Below are 23,079 nucleotides of genomic sequence, written 5' to 3' on the forward strand. Positions count from 1 at the left end.
GCTGTAAGTCTTTGCTGTCGTCCAGCATTTTGTGTTTTGTTTACTTCGCAGCCAGTTCAATTGTAGTTTCGTTTTGCATAGCCATGCCTAAGCTTCAGTGCCTTTTCATAGCGGCACTCGGCTTTTGTTTATTTTTGGTTTAAGCATAAGATACCTTTTTACCTGCACGCTGCTTCCCGACATCTACGAAGCAATTAGCTACTTGCTGCCACCTACTGATATGGATGAGTATAGCATGGTTACACTGCCACATTATTTACGGATTATAATTACATGTGTGCAAAAAATATTTTTAACCCAATTAGGTGAAATTACATAATCTCCCACGGCACACCAGACTGTATTTCAGGACACTAGTGCGCCGCGGCACAGTGGTTGAAAAACACTGCTCTAGAGCACGTGGCTTTCAAGTGACTTGATATGGTTTGATGTGTTTTTGCCTCCTCATGGAACGTTCGGTGCAAATAGCACACGGAAAGTCCTCCTCTGAAACCGTCAAGGAGTCTCACGGGATTGATGCCATATTTGTTTACAATGAGCATGAAACAGAGGGCTCGGTTTGCTCACTCTAACCCACTTACAGCACAGTACGGGTAATCGCTCCTCATTGGATTTTTTTGTATTGGTTATGGTGGCTATTTTTTAATGTTATGGGATTTATCGAAATAACTTCATATACCCTTTAATCACTCCCGATATTTATCGTGCTCTCCTAGTGTTAATAATGTATCGGAGTGCGTTCGCATGGATGGGTGAAAAATATATATCAATATATATCGCGATATAGACACATAAGAAATGCGTTCTGAAGAAAGCGTAAGTATGGAAGCAAGCTTGGTTGCATGAACAAAGGCACTCGCTCTCTGGTAACCGAGCAACTCAGGAAGTGACGGTAACCGTATTAACTATTATGTTAAGTTGCACCATCTTGTTGTCTGTTGGTGGATTCTTTGCATGGATTGAGAAGACAAAGTCAAAATGAAGAAATTGTGGGTAAAAGAGGAAAAGTCACCTGGACAGAATGACACTTTGGATTTGGACTAGTCCAGGGGTCGGCAACCCAAAATGTTGAAAGAGCCATATTGGACCAAAAATACAAAAACAAATCTGTCTGGAGCCGCAACAAATTAGAAGCCATATTACATACAGATAGTGTGTCATGAGATATACATTGAATTGAGATTACTTAAAGGAAACTAAATGAGCTCAAATATAGCTACAAATGAGGCATAATGATGCAATATGTACATACAGCTAGCCTTATTTAGGCTAGCTGTATGTTAGCATCGATTAGCTTGCAGTCATGCAGTGACCAAATATGTTTGATTAGCACTCCACACAAGTCAATAACATCAACAAAACTCACCTTTGTGCATTCACGCACAACGTTAAAAGTTTGGTGGACAAAATGAGACAGAAAAAGAAGTGGCATAAAACACGTCCTAGACAGTCGGAGAAAGTTATACATGTAAACAAACTAAGGTGAGTTCAAGGACCGCCAAAATTAGTAGGACAAAACGGCGCTCGCCAAATACTCGAATCAGTGAAGCATGTTTAATATAAACAGTGTGCTTTATAACAATTAGGGAGGTTTGTGTCATGTTTGTCCTCCTACAGAAACCATATTAAAACAAAATTTTATTTTTTTTTCCCCTCATCTTTTTCCATTTTTCACACATTTTTGAAAAAGCTTCAGAGAGCCACTAGGGCGGCGCTAAAGAGCCGATGCGGCTCTAGAGCCGCGGGTTGCCGACCCCTGGACTAGTCAGACCAATGTGGTCTGTAAATGATGCAAGGCAAGACCGCTAATACCACACCACATTAGCTGCGCTCACCCTTTAGAGCACAGCTGCAACTTCCTGGCACTAAACCTGCAGAAAATAGTTCTTCTCAGGTTTCTCCATGTTTACATTTGAACACTTTGCACTATTTTCGTACACTTTATTAAGCATTTCGTGATTTTCCAATTGTTTTCTATGCTCGCGTTGACATTTCCTTTCTGACTTGATAGCTGAGCGGATTAAAATCAGAGGAAGGTTACATTTGAAATAAAAATGTTTGGATTTAACATATTTTTCTCCTTTTTTTCATAGGTCATAAAAAATATCAATTATCGATGTTAACCAATATAAAACACTTGCCTATATCCTGGTACAGTTTTCAGACGACCAGCAAAGACCACCTGTTAACTCCATGAAGTAATTGTTTTTTAACCTCACTTCATTTCCTTGTGTAATTTGTGGTTATTTTTAGGATTATTTGTGCAGCAATAATGCGCGCAGAAGAAAAGGTTTTGGTGTGGATAAAATGACAGACCAAACGTGGCATTTTGAGAGAGATATATACAGTACAGGCCAAAAGTTTGGACACACCTTCTCATTCAATGGGTTTTCTTTATTTGCATGACTATTTACATTGTAGATTGTCACTGAAGGCATTAAAAACTGAATGAGCACATGTGGATTTATGTACTTAACAAAAAAAAGGTGAAATAACTGAAAACATGTTTTAAATTTTATATTTCTTACTCCACATTCATAGTTTTGATGCCTTCAGTGACAATCTGCAATGTAAATAGTCATGAAAATGAAGAAAACCATTGAATGAGAAGGTGTGTCCAAACTATTCGCCTGTACTGTATATATTGTAAATATTAAAGGGAGAAGGGTAGGGGGGAAAATAGTATAAATTAGATAATAAATTATCACAAAACACAAAATCACAGCTTAGTTGCTGGTTATCTAATCCAGTGTTTTTCAACCATTGTGCCGCGGCACACTAGTGTGCCGTGAGATACAGTCTGGTGTGCCGTGGGAGATTATGCAGTTTCACCTATTTGGGTTAAAAAAAATTTTTTGCAAACCAGTAATTATAATCTGCAAATAATGTGCCGTTGTTGAGTGTCTGTGCTGTCTAGAGCTCGGCAGAGTAACCATGTTATACCATACCATATCAGTAGGTGGAAGCCGGTAGCTGATTGCTTTGTAGATGTCGGGAACGACGACGAAAGTTTGTCGTGATTACAATATGCAGACGACAGCGGGAGGCAGCGTGCAGGTAAAAAGGTGTCTAATGCTTAAACCAAAAATAAACAAAAGCTGAGTGCCCCTAAGAAAAGGCATTAAAGCTTAGGGATGGCTATGTAGAACGAAACTAAAACGGAACTGGCTACAAAGTAAACAAAAACAGAATGCTGGACGACAGCAAAAACTTACAGCGTGTGGACATGACATGACAACAATGTCCGCGCAAAAAAAGATAGCAACAACTTAAATATTCGTGATTGCTAAAACAAAACAGGTGCGGGGAATAGCGCTCAAAGGAAGACTTGAAACTTCACTAAAATAGGAGCGCAAGACAAGAATTGAAAACACTACACACAGGAAAACACCAAAAAACGGCGTGATCTGACAGGTCGTAACAGTACACCTACTTTGAGACAAGAGCTATAGTGATGCATGGTTGGTTATGCTTTAAATTCATATCCAACAATTGCGACAATTACTTTTTATTGTCTTCTGAGTTTCACTTTTTAATGATATCTGCTGGTGGTGTACCGCCGGATTTTTTCAATGAAAACAATGCGCCTTGGCTCAAAAAAGGTTGAAAAACACTGATCTATTCAAAGCATTTAAAAGAAACAGTGTTGATATGTCAGTCCCATTTTTCTTTTTAGAAAAGTTGCTTTACAATCAGTTCAGTTTTTTTTCCCTTGAGAGGGAAAAAGGAAGGAAAACAACTGTCCTAGCAGCTCGCCACTTCTTACGAAGAAATCTGATGGTCACAGTCAAACTCGTACAAAAAAAAATAGAGTTATTTGATCCGTTGAGTGGATACTTTACAATAGAAGCATGGTTTTGTGTCGCAAGCGCATTCAGTCGGCTGCCAACCACGACAGGAGCCGCAGATTACTTGCACTGATTTTTTCTCTGGTGCGGAATGGCGGCAGCCAACCTCTTGGGTGTTTTAAGTCAGGTGACTCGTCATCGTTACGTGTTATTTACATGTGACGCTTGTCACCAGTCTGTGTTCTTGCAAAACAGCAATATTTCCACTGCATTTGTCTGTTCCATTCATCCCCTGTTTTTTTGTGCAGCAAACTTGTTGGAATCAAATCTGGTTGTTGTAACACCATGTAAAACTCCTCTCGACCCCTTCAGGCGCCCAGGGCTGACCATCCACCCGCCTCCAGCCACCGTCAGCATCCATAGGCCTCAGACGCCCCGTGACACCACCCGCATCACGCTGCCAGCCATCGGGACTCCAAAACCTCAGCCCCCGCACACCCTGACACAGGTCCCCGCCTCTTTAGGACCGCTGCCATCAAAGCATTTATGACTGGGCCTAACACTGAAATGGTTTCTCCTCACAGAAGCCCATCTTCAGTACTGTGACGCCAGTAGCCGCAGCCACGGTGGCACCCATTGTTGCCACAAACACTGTGCCATCAACCACCACTATAGGTGCCAACTTGAGTACCTTCTGGTCTAAGAAGGGCGACCTATAGATATTAACAGTTGTGCCCTGTTATGTTCAGGTACCGTGGCGCACAGCCAAATGAGCAGCAACACTATTGTCACCATGACGATGGCCTCCCACTCGTCTCACGCCACCGCCGTCACCAACTCCACCATCCCTGTTGGTAAGTTGTGTTGATGACTGATTTTTGGCATGGCACCAACCGAATCTAACCAGAGAGCAGACTCAGCCAAACTACCTCTAGGTAGGGATGATACTCTAAACCGGTTTTCCCAGTTGTTCGATAAGAATTGAACCAAGTCCTCGGACTCGAATCCCTTTTTGAGAACCGGTACCCGTTATCGAGACCACTTTGAGTAAAGAAAAAGAGTTGGTTCTTTATTCGAATCCCTCGGAACGAATCCCGTCCCGACCAGAAATGCTCCCTGTGACATCACAACAAATCTCGTCACGTAGCTCGGTCATTAGGCGCAGATAGGGAAAGCAGGAAAAAAAATGGACGGGAAAAAGCGCTCCAAGGTGTAATAAAGTTCTCAACAAAAGGTATAATCCAATGAATAACTTTACTGAGAAATTTGAGCAGGGTACAAACACATGAAGAACACTTTTACGACCAACCTGAAACATAGCAACCAGGCTAGCAACGCACCTCCTTTACGGCAGCTGTCGCAACGTTCTTAAAGCAACCGCAGCACATACATATATATACAACACATCTCCCTTTTTTAACTTTTGTTTTTCTTTACTTGTAAACAAAACAAAATCACACTGTATATGTGTTGTCTGTCTAATTATAAATAATGCAGACGAGGCGTGTTGGCTGAGTTCTTGACGTTTACTTTCACAGCGTGCTCATAACGGTACCTCATTCTTAGCTGCCGGGTGACGATATGCAACACTTTTCGGAGCTACTGCGCATGCTCGTCACTCCCGTTGCATGCTGGGTAGTGTAGTTGTTATATTCCCTAGCTCATAACATCTTTCCCCCTATAAAGAAATAATGTTAACTCAATAAAGTGTATTTCTTTTTTTAGCTTTAACTTTTGATTTTTTAGCATTGTAACCACATTTGCAAACAACTTTTCTCTTCATAGAATTTTCTTTCAATAAAGAAATAATGTGCAAAAATGTCAAAGCATCATAACAAACAGTTATGTCAAATAGCAGCAGAAGTGCACTTTTTGGAGAGCTGTATTATTTTCAGTTTTGTGCCCAAGGGACTGATTTTATTTAACACTATATTATTATTTATACACCTATAGTGATCACAGAGACAGGTTGTTTTTGTGTTACTGTATATATTTGTTTTTCTGAAAAATCCCACTTAATATACTTTGGGTAACAACAGTCAATATTTATTTATTTTATTTTATTTTTTTAGGGGGTAACAGTCAATATGTATTTATTTATTAGATTAAATTGTTTTCTTATATAATAAAAGTGAGCTTTTGTTAAACCAAATATTGTGTTTTTTTCCATATACAACAACCTATCTGGACTCGATAAGAGAATCGATAAGGAATCAGTTCGATAAGAGGATTCGATAATAGGCTCGAACTCGATAATTTCTTATCAAACATCATCCCTACCTCAAGGTAATGTTGCAATTTCCAATGTCAACAAAGGAATTCACTCAAAAAAACCCGCTCCAACATAAGTAAAATAAGGCCCCACTTTTCCAAAAAATGCGCCAGCTTGATGCTAATATACATTGGCTCCGCTGTTGACATCCTACTTATTAGTATTAGCGATTTTACATGGCCAACACCTCCAAATTTGTTAAATAAAACTACAACTAAGATGCGCGATACAATCAAACAGCTGGTGCGTAATAGGTGCAATACTTATAGTATCAACACATTTTAGGGAGCAACAAAAGACTAGATTCAACAAAGACTGAACTGACTAGCCAACACACTATACACTACTGCCATCTAACTTCATGGACTTGCAACTGTAATTAAGACTCAGAAGTGTGGTAATGAAAGAAGATATAACACCTGGACAGCAGTTCTCATAATCAGAATCATTTTTAAATGTTGCAATAAAAAATGAGGTTTTATCATCAAAAACTATTACCGTATTTTCCTGACTATATCAGAATCAGAATCGTTTTATTGCCATTGTTTGAGAATGGGTACCGGTACCTAAGCTGCACCTACTAAATAAAAAAATAAAATGTTTTCATATATTACCTGCCACAGATATACAGTACAGGCCAAAAGTTTGGACACACCTTCTCATTCAATGTGTTTTCTTTATTTTTTATTTTGTAGATTGTCACTGAAGGCATCAAAACTGTGAATGAACACATGTGGAGTTATGTACTTAACAAAAAAAGGTGAAATAACTGAAAACATGTTTATTATATTCTAGTTTCTTCAAAATGGCCACCCTTTGCTCTGATTACTGCTTTGCACACTCTTGGCATTCTCTCCACGAGCTTCAAGAGGTAGTCACCTGAAAGGGTTTTCACTTCACAGGTGTAATAGTTTTGATGCTGTCAGGTTCAAACACCGATGACATCTATTAAACAGACAAGAAGTAAGGAATTAAACCGAGACAGGATTCAATTTGGCTCAATGAGGAGAAACGTCTGGGCTGTACTCTTTGCACAGTCTTCCACCACGCTTTGGCAAGAGAATTCTCTGCCACCTCTTTTATTTGGACTTTCCCTGATTATATAAGAGCTGTTTCTAAAGGGAGAGGGGGTCGTAAACAGCCGTCGCCCTTGGTCACAAAACAGTTCAAATATAAGTTGCCAGCTGCATCAGGTCCTGCTTCCTCTCCGCTTTGTAGATCTCGGGTCAAGACAAGATCTTCCTGTGGGTTACAATAGATCAAAGAAACCGACGCCTTCATGTCGCTTCCCATCCTACACAGTGGAGTTTTACAAGCCTTTTGCTTGGTAAGATCAAAGACAGCTTTTGTCCTCTTGCCGGGAACTCATGGCAACACAAAGTTTTGTGATAACTTAGATACAATTATTCTGACAGATGCCTTCAGTGACAATCTACAATGTAAAATAGTCATGGAAATAAAGAAAACGCGTCGAATTGAGAAGGTGTGTCCAAACTTTTGGCCTGTACTGTATATGTTGTGAAATGAGTTATTTACACAGAAAGATTCTGTAAATGTTCATTTGTGTCTGTAACACGGCAGTAAAACGGCTGATCAAACAAAACAGAAGTCACCGTCATGGTGCGGAAGCTAGCTCTCCAATCATGTAAACAGGCTCAATAACTCCACGGTGACGTCTTCGTTAATATACCGAGGAATTTGTGAAACTGGAACAATACAAACTGAATGCCATTGTAAGTTAATACTAATAAGACAGACACTTGTACACGTTTGTATTAGTTCATGCTAATGGCACTCGCGATCTTTACACGACGTCAGCACGTACAAATATGCAGGAAAACATATGGTTTAGTGTGTAAGAATTGTTTTAGTCATATTGTTAAGCTTATAAACGTTGCTTTGGAGTGATGATTGAAGAATCCATATGGGTAGGAACGCAATGGACTGCTAGAAGACGGAACGGCACTTGTACTTCCGGTTCAGCGCTTTAAACAGCAGGAAACACTGTAGGCTTTTACACAGCAGCACCTGCAGTGAGCGAACTCGTGGGAAAGATGGCGCCATAGCACAAACAATAATACAACAGTTTAGTGTCTTTAATGAAATTATTGGCATTATGGCTGTCAGCGAGGAAAAATCCAAACCTGAGCCGCAGGGTGCAAAGTGTAGATAAAAAGTAGCGGCGTATGGTCCGGAGTTAAGGGTAATCATTATGAACACACACAAAAGTACTGAAAAGTGGTTCCATTGAGTACCGGTATCGATTCCCAGGTACCAGGAATTGGTACCAGATCGGTTCAAATGTTGACGGCACCCATCACCTCGCCTTCCTCCATGTCTCCTGCAGCCAAAGTGGTGCCTCAGCCCATCGCTCACTCATCGTCCCGCGTGCAGCCCGACTACCCCGCAGAGAGAGCCAACCTCATCCCCATCCAAAGCCACCGGTCGTCTCCCAACCCCGTCACCATGGAACCCAGAAGCGACAACAGGTGAAAGCCAAACACGAATCGATGAATTTGACCTGATCTGAAGAGCATGGATCCTGAACCGCTGGCACTTCATTTTGTAGGCCTTCTGTACCAGTTCAGTTTCAATATTTCCTTCCGGCGTACTCCTCGTCATATCCCCTGACCCACACGTACACCCCCATCAGCAGCTCTGTGTCCACCATCCGCCAGTATCCAGGTACGAACCTCCATCTTATTTTTAGTAGAGATGTCCGATAATGGCTTTTTTGCCTATTCCGATATTGTCCAACTCTTAATTACCGATTCCGATATCAACCGATACCGATATATACAGTGGTGGAATTACCGTATTTCCTTGAATTGGCGCCGGGAATATGGTATTCGCATGCCTAGAATTACAGCCGGGTCAAACTCGTTTCGCAAAATAATTAGCGCATGCTTGGCACTTCCGCCGGGTCAAACATGAGTCATTAAATGACTCCCGCCTCCTGGTGGTAGAGGGCGCTAGTGATCCTTCTTGCGACTGCTGGTACTGCAGAAGACATGTGCTGCAGAAGAAGACAACAGCAGCAATAGTGCGCAGCCATTTATTTCACCATGGAGGATTACATATCTAAAATAAAACAGTTTTCTAAACTGGACTTTCAATCGAAGCAGGAGGTAATACTTAAAAGGAAGATCTCCATCGAGACAGAGAGACTTTTAAAACTGAAGGAAGACTTCTATATTGATGCTTTTCTTGAAAAGGAGCTGGCATGGACTCATTTATACCTAAAGGTAAGACCATAATAACGTTTTTTTTTATTAAATGTGCTTTTCATGATAAGGTAAGCGCCGGAGTGAGAAGAGGTTTTAAAATAAGTACCGCATGCATGGCAATCTCGCCTGCTTTTGGTAAACGCAGGGGTGAGAAGAGGTTTTAAATTAATTAGCGCCCCTGCGGCTATTCAAGGAAATACGGTAACACATTATTATGCCTAATTTTGTTGTGATGCCCCGCTGGATACATTAAACAATGTAACGAGGTTTTCCAAAATAAATCAACTCAAGTTATGGAAAACAAATGCCAACATGGCACTGCCATATTTATTATTGAAGTCACAAAGTGCATTATTTTTTATAACACGCCTCAAAACAGCAGCTTGGAATTTGGGACATGCTCTCCCTGAGAGAGCATGAGGAGGTTGGGGGCGGGGGGTGTATATTGTAGCGTCCTGGAAGAGTTAGTGCTGCAAGGGGTTCTGGGTATTTGTTCTGTTGTGTTTATGTTGTGTTACGGTGCGGATGTTCTCCCGAAATGTGTTTGTCATTCTTGTTTGGTGTGGGTTCACAGTGTGGCGCATATTTGTAACAGTGTTAAAGTTGTTTATACGGCCACCCTCAGTGTGACCCTATGGCTGTTGACCAATTATGCTTTGCATTCACTTGTGTGTGTGAAAAGCCATAGATATTATGTGATTGGGCCGGCACGCCAATGCAGTGCCTTTTAAGGCACGCCCCCAATATTGTTGTCTGAGTGGAAAATCGGGAGAAATTCGGTAGAATGGTTGCCCCGGGAGATTTTCGGGAGGAGCACTGAAATTCGGGAGTCTCCCTGGAAAATCGGGAGGGTTGGCAAGACTGGGAGACGCAACTGCTCTGTACTTCTCCCTACGTCCGTGTACCACTCCATACAGCGGCGTTTTAAAAAGTCATAAATATAATTTTTTGACACAGATACAGATAATTTCCGATATTACATTTTAAAGCATTTATCGTCCGATAATATCGGACTGCCGATATTATCGGACATCTCTAATTTTTAGCCACCGCTGTGTAACCACACCTAACCTGAGGCGTGTGTGTGTGCCGCCTGATAGTTACTCCCCAAGCGCCAAGCTCAGCACTGCCCGCCCAAGCCGGAGTGGGCGTCGCCACCACTGTCCATCTGAACCACATGCAGCTGATGGCGCAAATCAGCACCCAAGGCATCCAGCCGGCACCCATCGCCGCGCAGGGCATCCAGCCGGCGCCCATAGGCGTGCAGGGCCTGCACACGAGCGCGTCCATCGGCACGCAGGGAATCCAGCAGGCCCCCAACGCAACTCAGCAGCAGCAGCAACCGCCGTCCGACGCAAAAGCTGGTAACTTTTAAAACGCTTTTGACCTCTCGACAGACCACTTAACTGTGTCTTAAGGCCTGTTCCAATCCCCTTACAGGAGTCGTTTTGGCAGATGGCTTTGTGGCAAACCCTATTAGCAGCACCAGTCAGCCGGTTGGCACCATAGTGCAGGCACACGGCCAGGGAGGGGCGCCCACCTTGGTGTCCTCGCCGAGGCCCAGCATCCTCCGCAAGAAGCCCACAACTGAAAGGTGAGTGTTAGTGCGGCTTAGTACTTTTGTGTTCAAAGTTAGGAAGTTAGGATCAGTGGCTACAAGGAGCACATATTGCAGTGCACACCTTTTCAAAGCGGCGTTTGAAACCTTGGCATCGCACAGGGGGGCCCACCCCACTAGTTAAAAAGAACTACCCCAGATAAAAAGACACGCACCTGGGGATAGGTTGATTGGCAACACTAAATGGTCCCTAGTGTGTGAATGTGAGTGTGAATGTTGTCTGTCTATCTGTGTTGGCCCTGTGATGAGTTGGCGACTTGTCCAGGGTGTACCCCGCCTTCCGTCCGATTGTAGCTGAGATAGGCTCCAGCGACCCCGAAGGGAATAAGCGGTAGAAAATGGATGGATGGATACCCTAGATCAGGGGTCACCAACCTTTTTGAAACCAAGAGCTACTTCTTGGGTACTGATTAATGCGAAGGGCTACCAGTTTGATACACACTTAAATAAATTGCCAGAAATAGCCAATTTGCTCAATTTACCTTTAACTCTATGTTATTATTAATAATTAATGATATTTACACTTAATTGAACGGTTTAAAAGAGGAGAAAACACGAAAAAAATGACAATTACATTTTGAAACATAGTTTATCTTCAATTTCGACTCTTTAAAATTCAAAATTCAACTGAAAAAAAGAAGAGAAAAACTAGCTAATTCGAATCTTTTTGAAAAACTTTAAAAAATAATTTATGGAACATCATTAGTAATTTTTCCTGATTAAGATTAATTTTAGAATTTGGATGACATGTTTTAAATAGGTTAAAATCCAATCTGCACTTTGTTAGAATATATAACAAATTGGACCAAGCTATATTTCTAACAAAGACAAATCGTTATTTCTTCTAGATTTTCCAGAACAAGAATTTTAAAAGAAATTCAAAAGACTTTGAAATAAGTTTTAAATTTGATTCTACAGATTTTCTAGATTTGCCAGAATATTTTTTTTGCATTTTAATCATGATAAGTTTGAAGAAATATTTCACAAATATTCTTCGTCGAAAAAACAGAAGCTAAAATGAAGAATTAAATTAAAATGTATTTATTATTCTTTACAATAAAAAAAAAATTACTTGAACATTGATTTAAATTGTCAGGAAATAAGAGGAAGGAATTTAAAAGGTAAAAAGGTATATGTGTTTAAAAATCCTAAAATCATTTTTAAGGTTGTATTTTTTTCTCTAAAATTGTCTTTCTGAAAGTTATAATAAGCAAAGTAAAAAAAATAATGAATTTATTTAAACAAGTGAAGACCAAGTCTTTAAAATATTTTCTTGGATTTTCAAATTCTATTTGAGTTTTGTCTCTCTTAGAATTAAAAATGTCGAGCACAGCGAGACCAGATTGCTAGTAAATAAATAAAATTAAAAAAATAGAGGCAGCTCACTGGTAAGTGCTGCTATTTGAGCTATTTTTAGAACAGGCCAGCGGGCTACTCATCTGGTCCTTACGGGCTACCTGGTGCCCGCGGGCACCGCGTTGGTGACCCCTGCCCTAGATAAACTACAGATCTGTCGATTATAATTTGTATTATTATTTTTTGAGCAATGACAGTTTTAAAGTAAAAAACTGCCTGCATGGCAGCTTTGTGTTATTAGAGTCAATATTGCAACATTTCCTTGTTACATTACATGTTTGCTGTATATTTTTTTTTTTTGTAATCTTATTTTTAAAATGTGTCACTGACCGTTAAAATTAGCTCAGGGCCGCACAATGTTGGGACCCCGCTGCCCCGGGACCTGAAAATAACCTGCACATTACTGCACATATTTGATACTGTATGCACCTCTAATCAACCACTTTTACAACATCTGGGGCAAAGGCTTGTGGTATAAAAGCAGGCTATGTGTAGTAAGGGTGTAACGGTACACAAAAATTTCGGTTCGGTACGTACCTCGGTTTAGAGGTCACGGTTCGGTTCATTTTCGGTACAGTAAGAAAAAAACAAAATATACATTTTCTGGTTATTTATTTACCAAAATTTGTAAACAATGGCTTTATCCTTTTAACATAACAATAACATACATATACACACAGGGTCGATTGCCAGGGTTAATGCAGTCAACATATATAAAATAAAAACTAAATAAGATGAGGCTCAGAATTGGTTTCTTAACAAAACCTTTCTACATATAAAGTGCAACATTTCCACATATAAAGTGCAACATCAAACCGTTTCAAGTCAACTCAGCCTCAGATTAACTTCCCCCCCCCATCCCCCCGCCCACCCCCCACCCTTTAACCCTGGTGACTTTCACTCAATTTTCATGTTTTTTGCCAGAAAAATCCGTTTATCCACATTGTCTGCAGAAAGCGCACACCTGCTTGCAGTTAAAATGTCTCCAGCTGTGGAAAATACCCTTTGGCTGGGCACGGAGGTAGCAGGTAGGGCGAGGTAGTGCCTGGCTAACTTGGCAGTAAGAGGATACTGTATATGGGCACATTGTTCTTCCACCATAGAAGTGGGTCAAAATCTAGTTTTTAATGCGATATGGTCTTGAATCTGCTGCTATAAAAACACCAACGGCATTTGTTATTACTTTAGCCCTGCCTGACTCGCCGAGGAGAGGCTGCTTGAATGCGGTGGGAGCTGTGTTTGTTCGTCCATTGTTGTGTCGCACCGCGAAACCGAAATGTTCCCAAACGGGAGATCTTAACGAGGCAGGAGGGTCTTCCAGCTCTGGCTTTTGCATGTTGTCGTAGCCCGGTCGCTGCTAGCATGCCGTGTGTTGTGCCTCAGTGTGCATTGTTTACGCAACGTGCGTTACGCCACTTAATATGTCCGTGTGGAAACTCGTTCGGTACACCTCCGAACTGAACCGAAACCCCCGTACCGAAACGGTTCAATACAAATACACGTACCGTTACACCCTTAATATGTAGCAATATTAACCTTTGACCTTGCTGCCTGTGTTGCAGTTGTGTTCGTAAGACCCTCATCCCCACTCAGCCCTGCGACCAGAGCAGCAGCCGAATGGAGTGTGGGGTGAGAGGGGCCGGCTCCCCCAGACCAGCAGGGTAAGTGTACTTGTCTTCAATCGCTTTGAAGCACTCTGACTCTTTCACCCTTGCCTAAGCAGAGTCAAACCCAAAACCGAGATGCACATGGCGGTGGCCCCTCCCGTCATGGCCACCGTGGAGGCGCTACCCCCACAAGGAGGGGAGCAGCAAGCCGTGGCTTCCGGCGCCCCGCATCTCGCCCAGGCCCTGCCCGCCCTGCTGGCCACGCCGGGCCCCGTGCCGCCCTCCCAGCCGTCCTCTGTCCTCTCAGCGCTGCCGGCGGCCATGGCTATGACCCCGCCCATCGTCGCATCCATGGCCAACACGGTGGCGTCGCCCACGCAGCCCGCCGCCACCAGCACCGCAGCCTGCAACACCAGCTCCGCCTGCCCTGATGTGAAAGTCAAGCAGGAGCTGGAGATGATGGACACCGCTCAGCCTGGTGAGGACCGCCTCTTTCTGGTCACGTGATGTGCGGAATAAACCTGACTCCCATCTTTTTTTTAAGATTCAATGGTGAACCCAGCCCTGAATGCCCAGGCCTCCACCCTCAATGTGCCGCCCGCAGGAGATCTGATCACTGGAGCTTCCCCGAGGAAGAAGCCTCGCAAGCAGCAGCACGTCATCTCCACGGAAGAGAACGAGATGATGGAGACCAACAGCACTGACGAGGAGAAGACGCCAGGGCGCCCCGTCACTGGCAGGGCCGAGCGCCGCGAGTCTCCCCCGAGGGAATATGTCGGTACGTCACCACACCATCCCATTTCATTCTTGGGGGTAACCGTTCCATTTAGAATCAATTCTCTATTCAAAATCTATACTTGATTCTAGAGATGCCGATATTATCGGCCGATAAATGCTTTAAAATGTGATATCGGAAATTATCGGTATCGGTTTCAAAAAGTAAAACTTATGTACCACTCCGCTGTACGGAGTGGTACACGGACGTAGGGAGAAGTACAGAGCGCCATTAAGCCTTAAAGGCACTGCCTTTGCGTGCCGGCCCAGTCACATAATACCTACGGCTTTTCACACACACAAGTGAATGCAATTCATACTTGGTCAACAGCCATACAGGTCACACTGAGGGTAGCCGTATAAACAACTTTAACACTGTTACAAATATGCGCCACACTGCGAACCCACACCAAACAAGAATGACAAACACATTTCGGGAGAACATCCGCACCGTAACACAACATAAACACAACAGAACAAATACCCAGAACCCCTTGCAGCACTAACTCTTCCGGGAAGCTACAATATACCCCGCCCCTGCCCACCTCAACCTCCTCATGCGCTCTCAGGGAGAGCATGTCCCAAATTCCAAGCTGCTGTTTTGAGGCATGTTAAAAAAAAAAAAGCACTTTGTGACTTCAATAATAAATATGGCAGTGCCATGTTGGCATTTTTTTCCATAACTTCAGTTGATTTATTTTGGAAAACCTTGTTACATTGTTTAATGCATCCAGCGGAGCATCGCAACAAAATTAGGCATAATAATGTGTCAATTCCACCACTGTATATATCAGTATTGGTTGATATCGGAATCAGTAATTAAGAGTTGGACAATATCGGAATATCGGATATCGGCAAAAAAGCCATTATCGGGCATCTCTACTTGATTCCAATTCTATGATTAACCACATTCTTCCATAAAATGGATAACAGCTCTGATAAATGTTTATATAACTTAAAAGAAAACTGGTTTTGTTTAATACAATTCCACCCAAACATTTGATACAGTCAAATACAAATAAGGCAACAAGAGATGTATCCAACACTTCTCTTTTGTAAAATAAATCTGTACAGCAGATAGGGGCATATAAATCGTTTTTTGTTTTTTTTAATTGATTAAGAATTGTTAAAAATAAGAATCGCGACTCAATTAGAAATTTAAATTTTTTTTGACACCCCCAGGGCTGAGAGTTGATAAGATTTTTTCGGTTCCGATTCCATCCATCCATCCATCCATTTTTTTACCGCTTGTCCCTTTTGGGGTCGCGGGGGGTGCTGGAGCCTATCTCAGCTGCATTCGGGCGGAAGGCGGTGTACACCCAGGACAAGTCGCCACCTCATCGCAGGGCCAACACAGACGATAGACAGACAACATTCACACACTCAAAAAAATGACTCATTGGATGAACTCAATTAAAATGAGGGCAGGATTTCCATCCAACAAATATGTGTTGCCCTAACTCAAAATTAGTACATTCTCGCAATACAATAAAAATGAGTTAGTCCAACAAATTTTTAGCTAATAAAGCCGAAATGAAATTATTGCAATAACTAAGCGAAATTGATTTACATTTGTCAGACTAATTTTTAACAAATACAGCTCAAATTAAATTATTTGGGTTACTAAGCGAAATTGATTTATATGTACCCAACTCAAAATTGATTGGAAATTAAGCAAACTAAAAATCACCTTTGATCCCATAAAAACACATCAGACAAAACCTGGTTGGTATTTTTAATGTAGAATAATCCTAAATTCAACAGTCTTGAATATAACACCACAAGATGTCAAAGTTACTTTCAAACACAAACCAAAATGTTGAGTTTGAGTGAAAACAAAACATTAAGAAGTCAATTTTACATAAAGACAAAGATGTCAGACTTGCATACCAACACGGACCAAGAACTTAGTTTTATGTTAACAAAGATGTCAAATTGACTTGATACAGAGCACAGAGAACTCATTCTTAGTTATAAAACACCAAGAAACAGCTTTACCTTTTCTTAAATAACTCGAGGCAAACTTTACGAGAAATGGTTCTCCAAAATAGCTTAAAGTGGTGTATAATTAACACTCAGTGCCACAAAGGAAACTTCAAAAGAACATTTGAGTCCTGTGCTAATGTAGCCATTAGCCTTAATGTACTAGAGTTAAAGAAAAAAAACAAGGCAAATACAAAATTCCCATGGATCAAATTGTCAACAAACAAAAATAAATAAGAAAAACTTAACATTCACAGACCAGGGGCCGTACTTATCAAGCTTCTTAGAGTGCCATTTTACACTTAAGTTCTGAGAATTTGCGAAATTTAGTCCTACTCTCAAACTTAAGAATAAAAGCCTTTTATCAACGTTCTTAAGTCTAAGAATCACGCCTACTCTCCACGATATTTAAGAGACCTTCAGAGGTGTCTTAAGTGGTTAGGAGTTGCCAGCAGGGGATGGCACTGAGGCGAGAGAGACGTGCGCGAACGTTCAGGGAACGGAACAATGTTTTTTTTTTTTTGATGAAGAGCAGCTGATCAAACGGTATCGTTTAGACAGAGCGGATATTATTTTTGTCACAGATTTAATACTTTTCGATTCCATGTTGATTTCTGCATGTGTCTGCAGTGGGCTAGTATATATAGAGCCACCCACACCAGTTTCAAATTAGCTGCCTAATTAATGAATTGGAAAGAAAATGTTATGACAGTAGCGTATGTGTGTGGCCGTGAGGTGAGTGACGTCAGTGAGTGTGTGGGCGATAGAAGAGAGGGAGCGGTAGCGTGAGTGCCGGCGGGGACTAGTTTGTTTTGTATTATTTTGTAGTTTATTGTCAAAATATACACTCCCATTGTCCACTTAAATATTTCCAAGATATTTCTTTATTCTTACACAATGGATTCCCTTCCGTGATTGGTCATTTCTATGGACACAGAAATGACGTCACCTAAAATTCCGTTTACGGCACATAGTAATGTCGTAATTCAGCTCTGAGTGTGACACTTAAGATTCAGTCCTACACTTCGCTGAAAGTGTGAGTAAGACGCTTGATAACTAACTTTTAAGTGCAGCTTTCAGCAAATAATTTATTTACTCTTAAGTCAACTCTTAGCAGACTTCTTAGGAGTAATTCTAAGAAGCTTGATAAGTACGGCCCCAGGAATCTGATATAAATGGGATGTTCCGATTCCACTTTTGATTTAGCATAACGTTTCGGTTCCTTAACGGTTCTCTTATCGATTCTTATTAGGGGAAAAAAGGTGGATTAGCATCAATTGTGTCCGGTAACATGACCTTACAAAGCCTACTGTGAGCTCTCAATAGGCACATATGTAGCATAGAAGGAAAATAAAAACTTTATTTCAAATAATTTTTTACCTACTTATTAAATTTATAAGACATTTGTTTCTGTAGAATTTAATCATGTGCAAATCACACAAGAATGTAACATGTGATATTAACATGCAACGTGAGATATTTCAAGCCTGTATTTATCATTTTGATGATTATGGCTTACAGTTTAGGAAAAACCTTTAATTGAAAATCTCAGAAAATGTAAGCTTTCAAAAACTGTAAGCCAATATCATTAAAATTATAAAAAATAAAGGCTTGACATATTTCACTTTGCATGTAATGAGTTAATATCACATCTTAGTTTCACATTTGAAGTTAATTGCTGATATAAATGGACTTGTACACAATATTCTAATTTTATGAGTTTCACCTGTATAATATAATGACTCAGTGAAAATCTGTTGGGGGGGGGGGGGGAGCTTGCAACTTTTCTCTGCCAATTAAACATTCACCTACCAAAAATGCAAACTTTTGACCACAAACTTAGTCGCTGCTCGGTGACATTTCTGTAGTGGCAGACGTGAACTGGAACGAGTACAAGTCAGAATCTGTCTCTCGTCATGCTCATCTAAATGAGAAGGCATTCAATTCAATGTAACAAATAATGGTGCTAACACAATTAGAGGCGTTCGTTGGCACACTGCAAAAAGTCAGTGTTCAAAAACAAGAAAAAAAATACAAAAATGAGGGGTATTTTATTTGAACGAAGCAAAATGATCTGCCAATAGAACAAGAAAATTTGGCTTGTCAAGACTTTCCAAAACAAGTAAAATTAGCTAACTTTAACGAACCCAAAAATACCTTAAAATAAGTATATCCTCACTAATAACAAGTGCACTTTTCTTGGTAGAAATTAAAAAAAAGAGACCTTTTTGCTCAATATGTTGAAAAATATTCAGAAATGAAGTAAATGCTAGTGCCATTATCTTGACATAATGATATGCGCTCGGCATTACATTTCTTGAAACCAGCAAACTTATACTAAAAACTAGTTTATTGTTCTTAATGGAAAGGCAACAAAGCAACCGCTTGTTACTCTCGGGGTCTCCTAGCCGCTCAGGCAAATCATATGGTCTAAAAATGCATTTTTCCATGGATAACATGACATCATCGCGCCAAGTGCCTGCTCTTTCAGTCAATTAGTGCGCATATATACAGCCCGGCCCTCGGCCAAAAAAATTTTCATTGTAATTTTTAAGAATTTATCTGAATGTGCATGAACTATTTCTGTTAAAAATTGTTTGAAATGTCACATGTTAAATGTTTAAATATTAACTATCAGTTTGCTGCACTGTGCCAACTGTACTACTATATAAGTACGTGTTTTCTATTGTTTCATTCAAAATAAAACCGCAAAGTCCATTTGGCTGTCATCTGTTTTAATTATGAGACAAAATTGTGTCAAAGTCATGATTTTTTTTTCATGCTTAAAATAAGAAATGATTACTTTAAAAAAGTACTTTTATACTTGTAAATGTTGATGACACAGCTTTGCAACAGTTGATATTCTAGTTTCAAGCATGTTTTACTCAATATAGCTCATCAAATCTCAGCAACAAGCTGTAATATCTTACTGAGATCATTTAGGACCAAAACCCTTAAAGGCCTACTGAAATGAATTTTTTTTATTTAAACGGGGATAGCAGATCTATTCTATGTGTCATACTTGATCATTTCGCGATATTGCCATATTTTTGCTGAAAGGATTTAGTATAGAACGACGACGATAAAGATCGCAACTTTTGGTATCTGATAAAAAAAAGGCTTGCCCCTACCGGAAGTAGCGTGACGTAGTCAGTTGAACATATACGCAAAGTTCCCTATCGTTTACAATGATGGCCGCATGAAGTGAGAGAGATTCGGACAGAGAAAGTGACAATTTCCCCATTAATTTGAGCGAGGATGAAAGATTTGTGGATGAGTAAAGTGCAAGTGAAGGACTAGTGGGGAGTTGAAGCTATTCAGATAGGGAAGATGCTGTGAGAGCCGGGGGTGACCTGATATTCAGCTGGGAATGACTACAACAGTAAATAAACACAAGACATATATATACTCTATTAGCCACAACACAACCAGGCTTATATTTAATATGCCACAAATTAATCCTCCATAAAAACACCTCAGTGTTTGTTATGCTAGCTCCTAGCTCCTCTGCTAGCTCCTAGCTCCATATAAGCCGCCAATCCAATTCAAACACCTGCACAACACACACACTCACTCAGCCCAAAAGACCGTTCACCTAACACAAGGTTCATAAAGCTTATATATTTAAACAAAGTAACGTACGTGACGCGCACGTACTGGCAAGCGATCAAATGTTTGGAAGCGCAGCTGCTACTCACGGTACCTGGTATTCAGCTGGGAATGACTAAAACAGTAAATAAACACAAGACATATATATACTCTATTAGCCACAACACAACCAGGCTTATATTTAATATGCCACAAATTAATCCTGCATAAAAACACCTACGTGTTTGTTATGCTAGCTCCTAGCTCCTCTGCTAGCTCCTAGCTCCATAGAACACGCCAATACAATTTGGGACGGCGTGGCGTAGTGGGTAGAGCAACCGTGCCAGAAACCTGAGGGTTGCAGGTTCGCTCCCCGCCTCTTACCATCCAAAAAATCGCTGCCGTTGTGTCCTTGGGCAGGACACTTCACCCTTTGCCCCCGGTGCCGCTCACACCGGTGAAATGAATGATGAATGAATGGTAGGTGGTGGTCGGAGGGGCCGTAGGCGCAAACTGGCAGCCTCGCTTCCGTCAGTCTACCCCAGGGCAGCTGTGGCTACAAATGTAGCTTACCACCACCAGGTGTGAATGAATGATGGGTTCCCACTTCTCTGTGAGCGCTTTGAGTATCTAACAATAGAAAAGCGCGATATAAAATCTAATCCATTATTATTATTATTACCTGATCAACACACACAATCACTCAGCCCAAAAGACCGTTCACCTAACCCAAGGTTCATAAAGCTTATATATTTAAAAAAAGTTACGTAAGTGACGCGCACGTACCGTCAAGCGATCAAATGTTTGGAAGCCAAAGCTGCATACTCACGGTAGCACGTCTGCGTCTTTGTCATCCAAATCAAAGTAATCCTGGTAAGAGTCTGTGTTGTCCCAGTTCTCTACAGGCGTCTGTGTATCGAAGTCAAAAGTCCTCCTAGTTAGAGTCTCTGTTATCCGAGTTCTTCCATCTTGACTGCATCTTTCAGGAATGTAAACAAAGAAGCGCCGGCTGTGTACGTGTTGCTGCTGACTTCCCTCGCAAAATAGACGCTTCGCACCGACAACTTTCTTCTTTACTTGCTCAGCTTCTTTCTCCATAATGCAATGAACATAATTGCAACAGATTCACCAACACAGATGTCCAGAATACACCCAGAATGAGATGAAAACAGCTATTTCGTATTGGCTTCAATGTGGAAGGCATACCCGTGTTCCCCGGGCTACGTCACGCGCATACGTCATCCTCAGAGGCGTTTCGAACCGGAAGTTTAGCGGCAAATTTAAAATTGCACTTTATAAGTTAACCCGGCCGTATTGGCATGTGTTATAATGTTAAGATTTCATCATTGATATATACACTATCAGACTGCGTGGTCGGTAGTAGTGGCTTTCAGTAGGCCTTTAAAACAAGTAAAACACTAACATAAATTCTGCTTAGTGAGAAGAATTATCTTATCAGACCGAAAATAAGCAAATATCACCCTTATTTGAGATATTTCATCTTACTTAGATTTCACTTTTTGCAGTGCACCTGTTGTATTCAGATGACGTGCTAGCATTACCGCTGCTGGTATGAGATCGGAGAGGTTCAAAAACGCAACTTTTATTTTGAATTATTGCATGCTGTGTTTAAATGTTTCAGCATATTGCTTTAAAGTATGTCCTTTTGATGAACTAGCAGCCTTTTAATTATTACAAGTAGGCTGTTGCAATATTTTCTTGGAATATGTTAGTGTTTGTTCTTCCCGGGTGCCCCCATTTTGCGTAATGCCGTCATCTCCACCCAGAATAATCCATACAGAAGCCGATTCCAAGAAATTGATACACTTGGAGACGGTTTCCGAACAAGAACCGGTGACTGTCACTGAACTGTGATTGCTTTTCTTGTCCTCCCTCAGACGAGGAAGGCGTGCGCTACGTGCCCGTCCGGCCTCGACCGCCCGTCACCCTCCTGCGTCACTACCGTAACCCCTGGAAAGCGGCCTACCACCACTTCCAGAGGTACAGCGACATCCGGGTCAAAGGTAAGTGTCTGGTGTTGGAATGGTCGTGAATGTCACCCTGTGGAGCTCAGTTTTTCTGTCCAACACATTGTGTTTCAGAGGACAAGAAGGGCACGTTACAGGATATGGCCAACCAGAAAGGGGTGGCGTGCAGAGCGCAAGGCTGGAAGATTCACTTGTGTGCTGCGCAACTCCGGCAGCTGGTGAGTTTAACATCCGGGCGCCGGGCGTGACCCAAATCTTCAGGTTTTCCGCAGGTCATTAAAAAGCCTTTAAAGTCATGATATTAGTTTTGCGAGAATTCGGGCCTCGAAGGGGAAGTGCACTTTTTTTGTAGGAATTTTGTCTATCGTTCACATTCATTATGAAAGACATGACGACGGATGTGTTATTATTTTTTTTAATCTAACTCGGAAATAAAAGTCCATAAAGTCCAATAAATAACCATCCAAAATGCGCCAGCAATACTTCATTTACATGTCGTGACTTGAATATTAACCAAGTATTAGTGATATTGTTATTATAAGCGCTAACGCAGACCAACTACCGTATTTTCCGCACCATAAGCCGCACCTAAAAACCACAATTTTTCTCAAAAGCTGACAGTGCGGCTAATAACCCGGTGCGCCTTATATATGGATTAATATTAATATTTATTTTCATAAAGTTTAGGTCTCGCAACTACGGTAAACAGCCGCCATCTTTTTTCCCCGTAAAAGAGGAAGCGCTTCTTCTTCTACGGTAAGCAACCGCCCCCATAGAAGAGGAAGCGCTTCTTCTTCTACAGTAAGCAACCGCCAAGGTGAGCACCCGCCCCCGTAGAAGAAGAAGCGTGCGGATATTACGTTTCATTTCATTTGTGT

The 23,079-nt window shown here is 41.3% G+C and overlaps 1 protein-coding gene across 1 annotated transcript in view; it reads left to right on the forward strand.

Annotated features, from left to right (window-relative positions):
- The window catches only part of sap130a (Sin3A-associated protein a), a 45,698-nt gene that overhangs the window by 14,852 nt on the left and 7,767 nt on the right, over window positions 1–23,079 (forward strand). Inside the window, exons 8-19 of the mRNA XM_062038582.1 lie at window positions 4,161–4,296; window positions 4,373–4,463; window positions 4,538–4,642; window positions 8,408–8,549; window positions 8,630–8,745; window positions 10,388–10,651; window positions 10,728–10,881; window positions 13,824–13,922; window positions 13,985–14,346; window positions 14,413–14,646; window positions 22,112–22,237; window positions 22,316–22,419. Of these exons, the coding sequence (XP_061894566.1) occupies window positions 4,161–4,296; window positions 4,373–4,463; window positions 4,538–4,642; window positions 8,408–8,549; window positions 8,630–8,745; window positions 10,388–10,651; window positions 10,728–10,881; window positions 13,824–13,922; window positions 13,985–14,346; window positions 14,413–14,646; window positions 22,112–22,237; window positions 22,316–22,419 (1,933 nt within the window). The remainder of the gene's footprint in view (window positions 1–4,160; window positions 4,297–4,372; window positions 4,464–4,537; window positions 4,643–8,407; window positions 8,550–8,629; window positions 8,746–10,387; window positions 10,652–10,727; window positions 10,882–13,823; window positions 13,923–13,984; window positions 14,347–14,412; window positions 14,647–22,111; window positions 22,238–22,315; window positions 22,420–23,079) is intronic.

The sequence above is a fragment of the Entelurus aequoreus genome, linkage group LG27 (genome assembly GCF_033978785.1).
Source record: "Entelurus aequoreus isolate RoL-2023_Sb linkage group LG27, RoL_Eaeq_v1.1, whole genome shotgun sequence".
In the NCBI taxonomy this organism is placed as follows: domain Eukaryota; kingdom Metazoa; phylum Chordata; class Actinopteri; order Syngnathiformes; family Syngnathidae; genus Entelurus; species Entelurus aequoreus.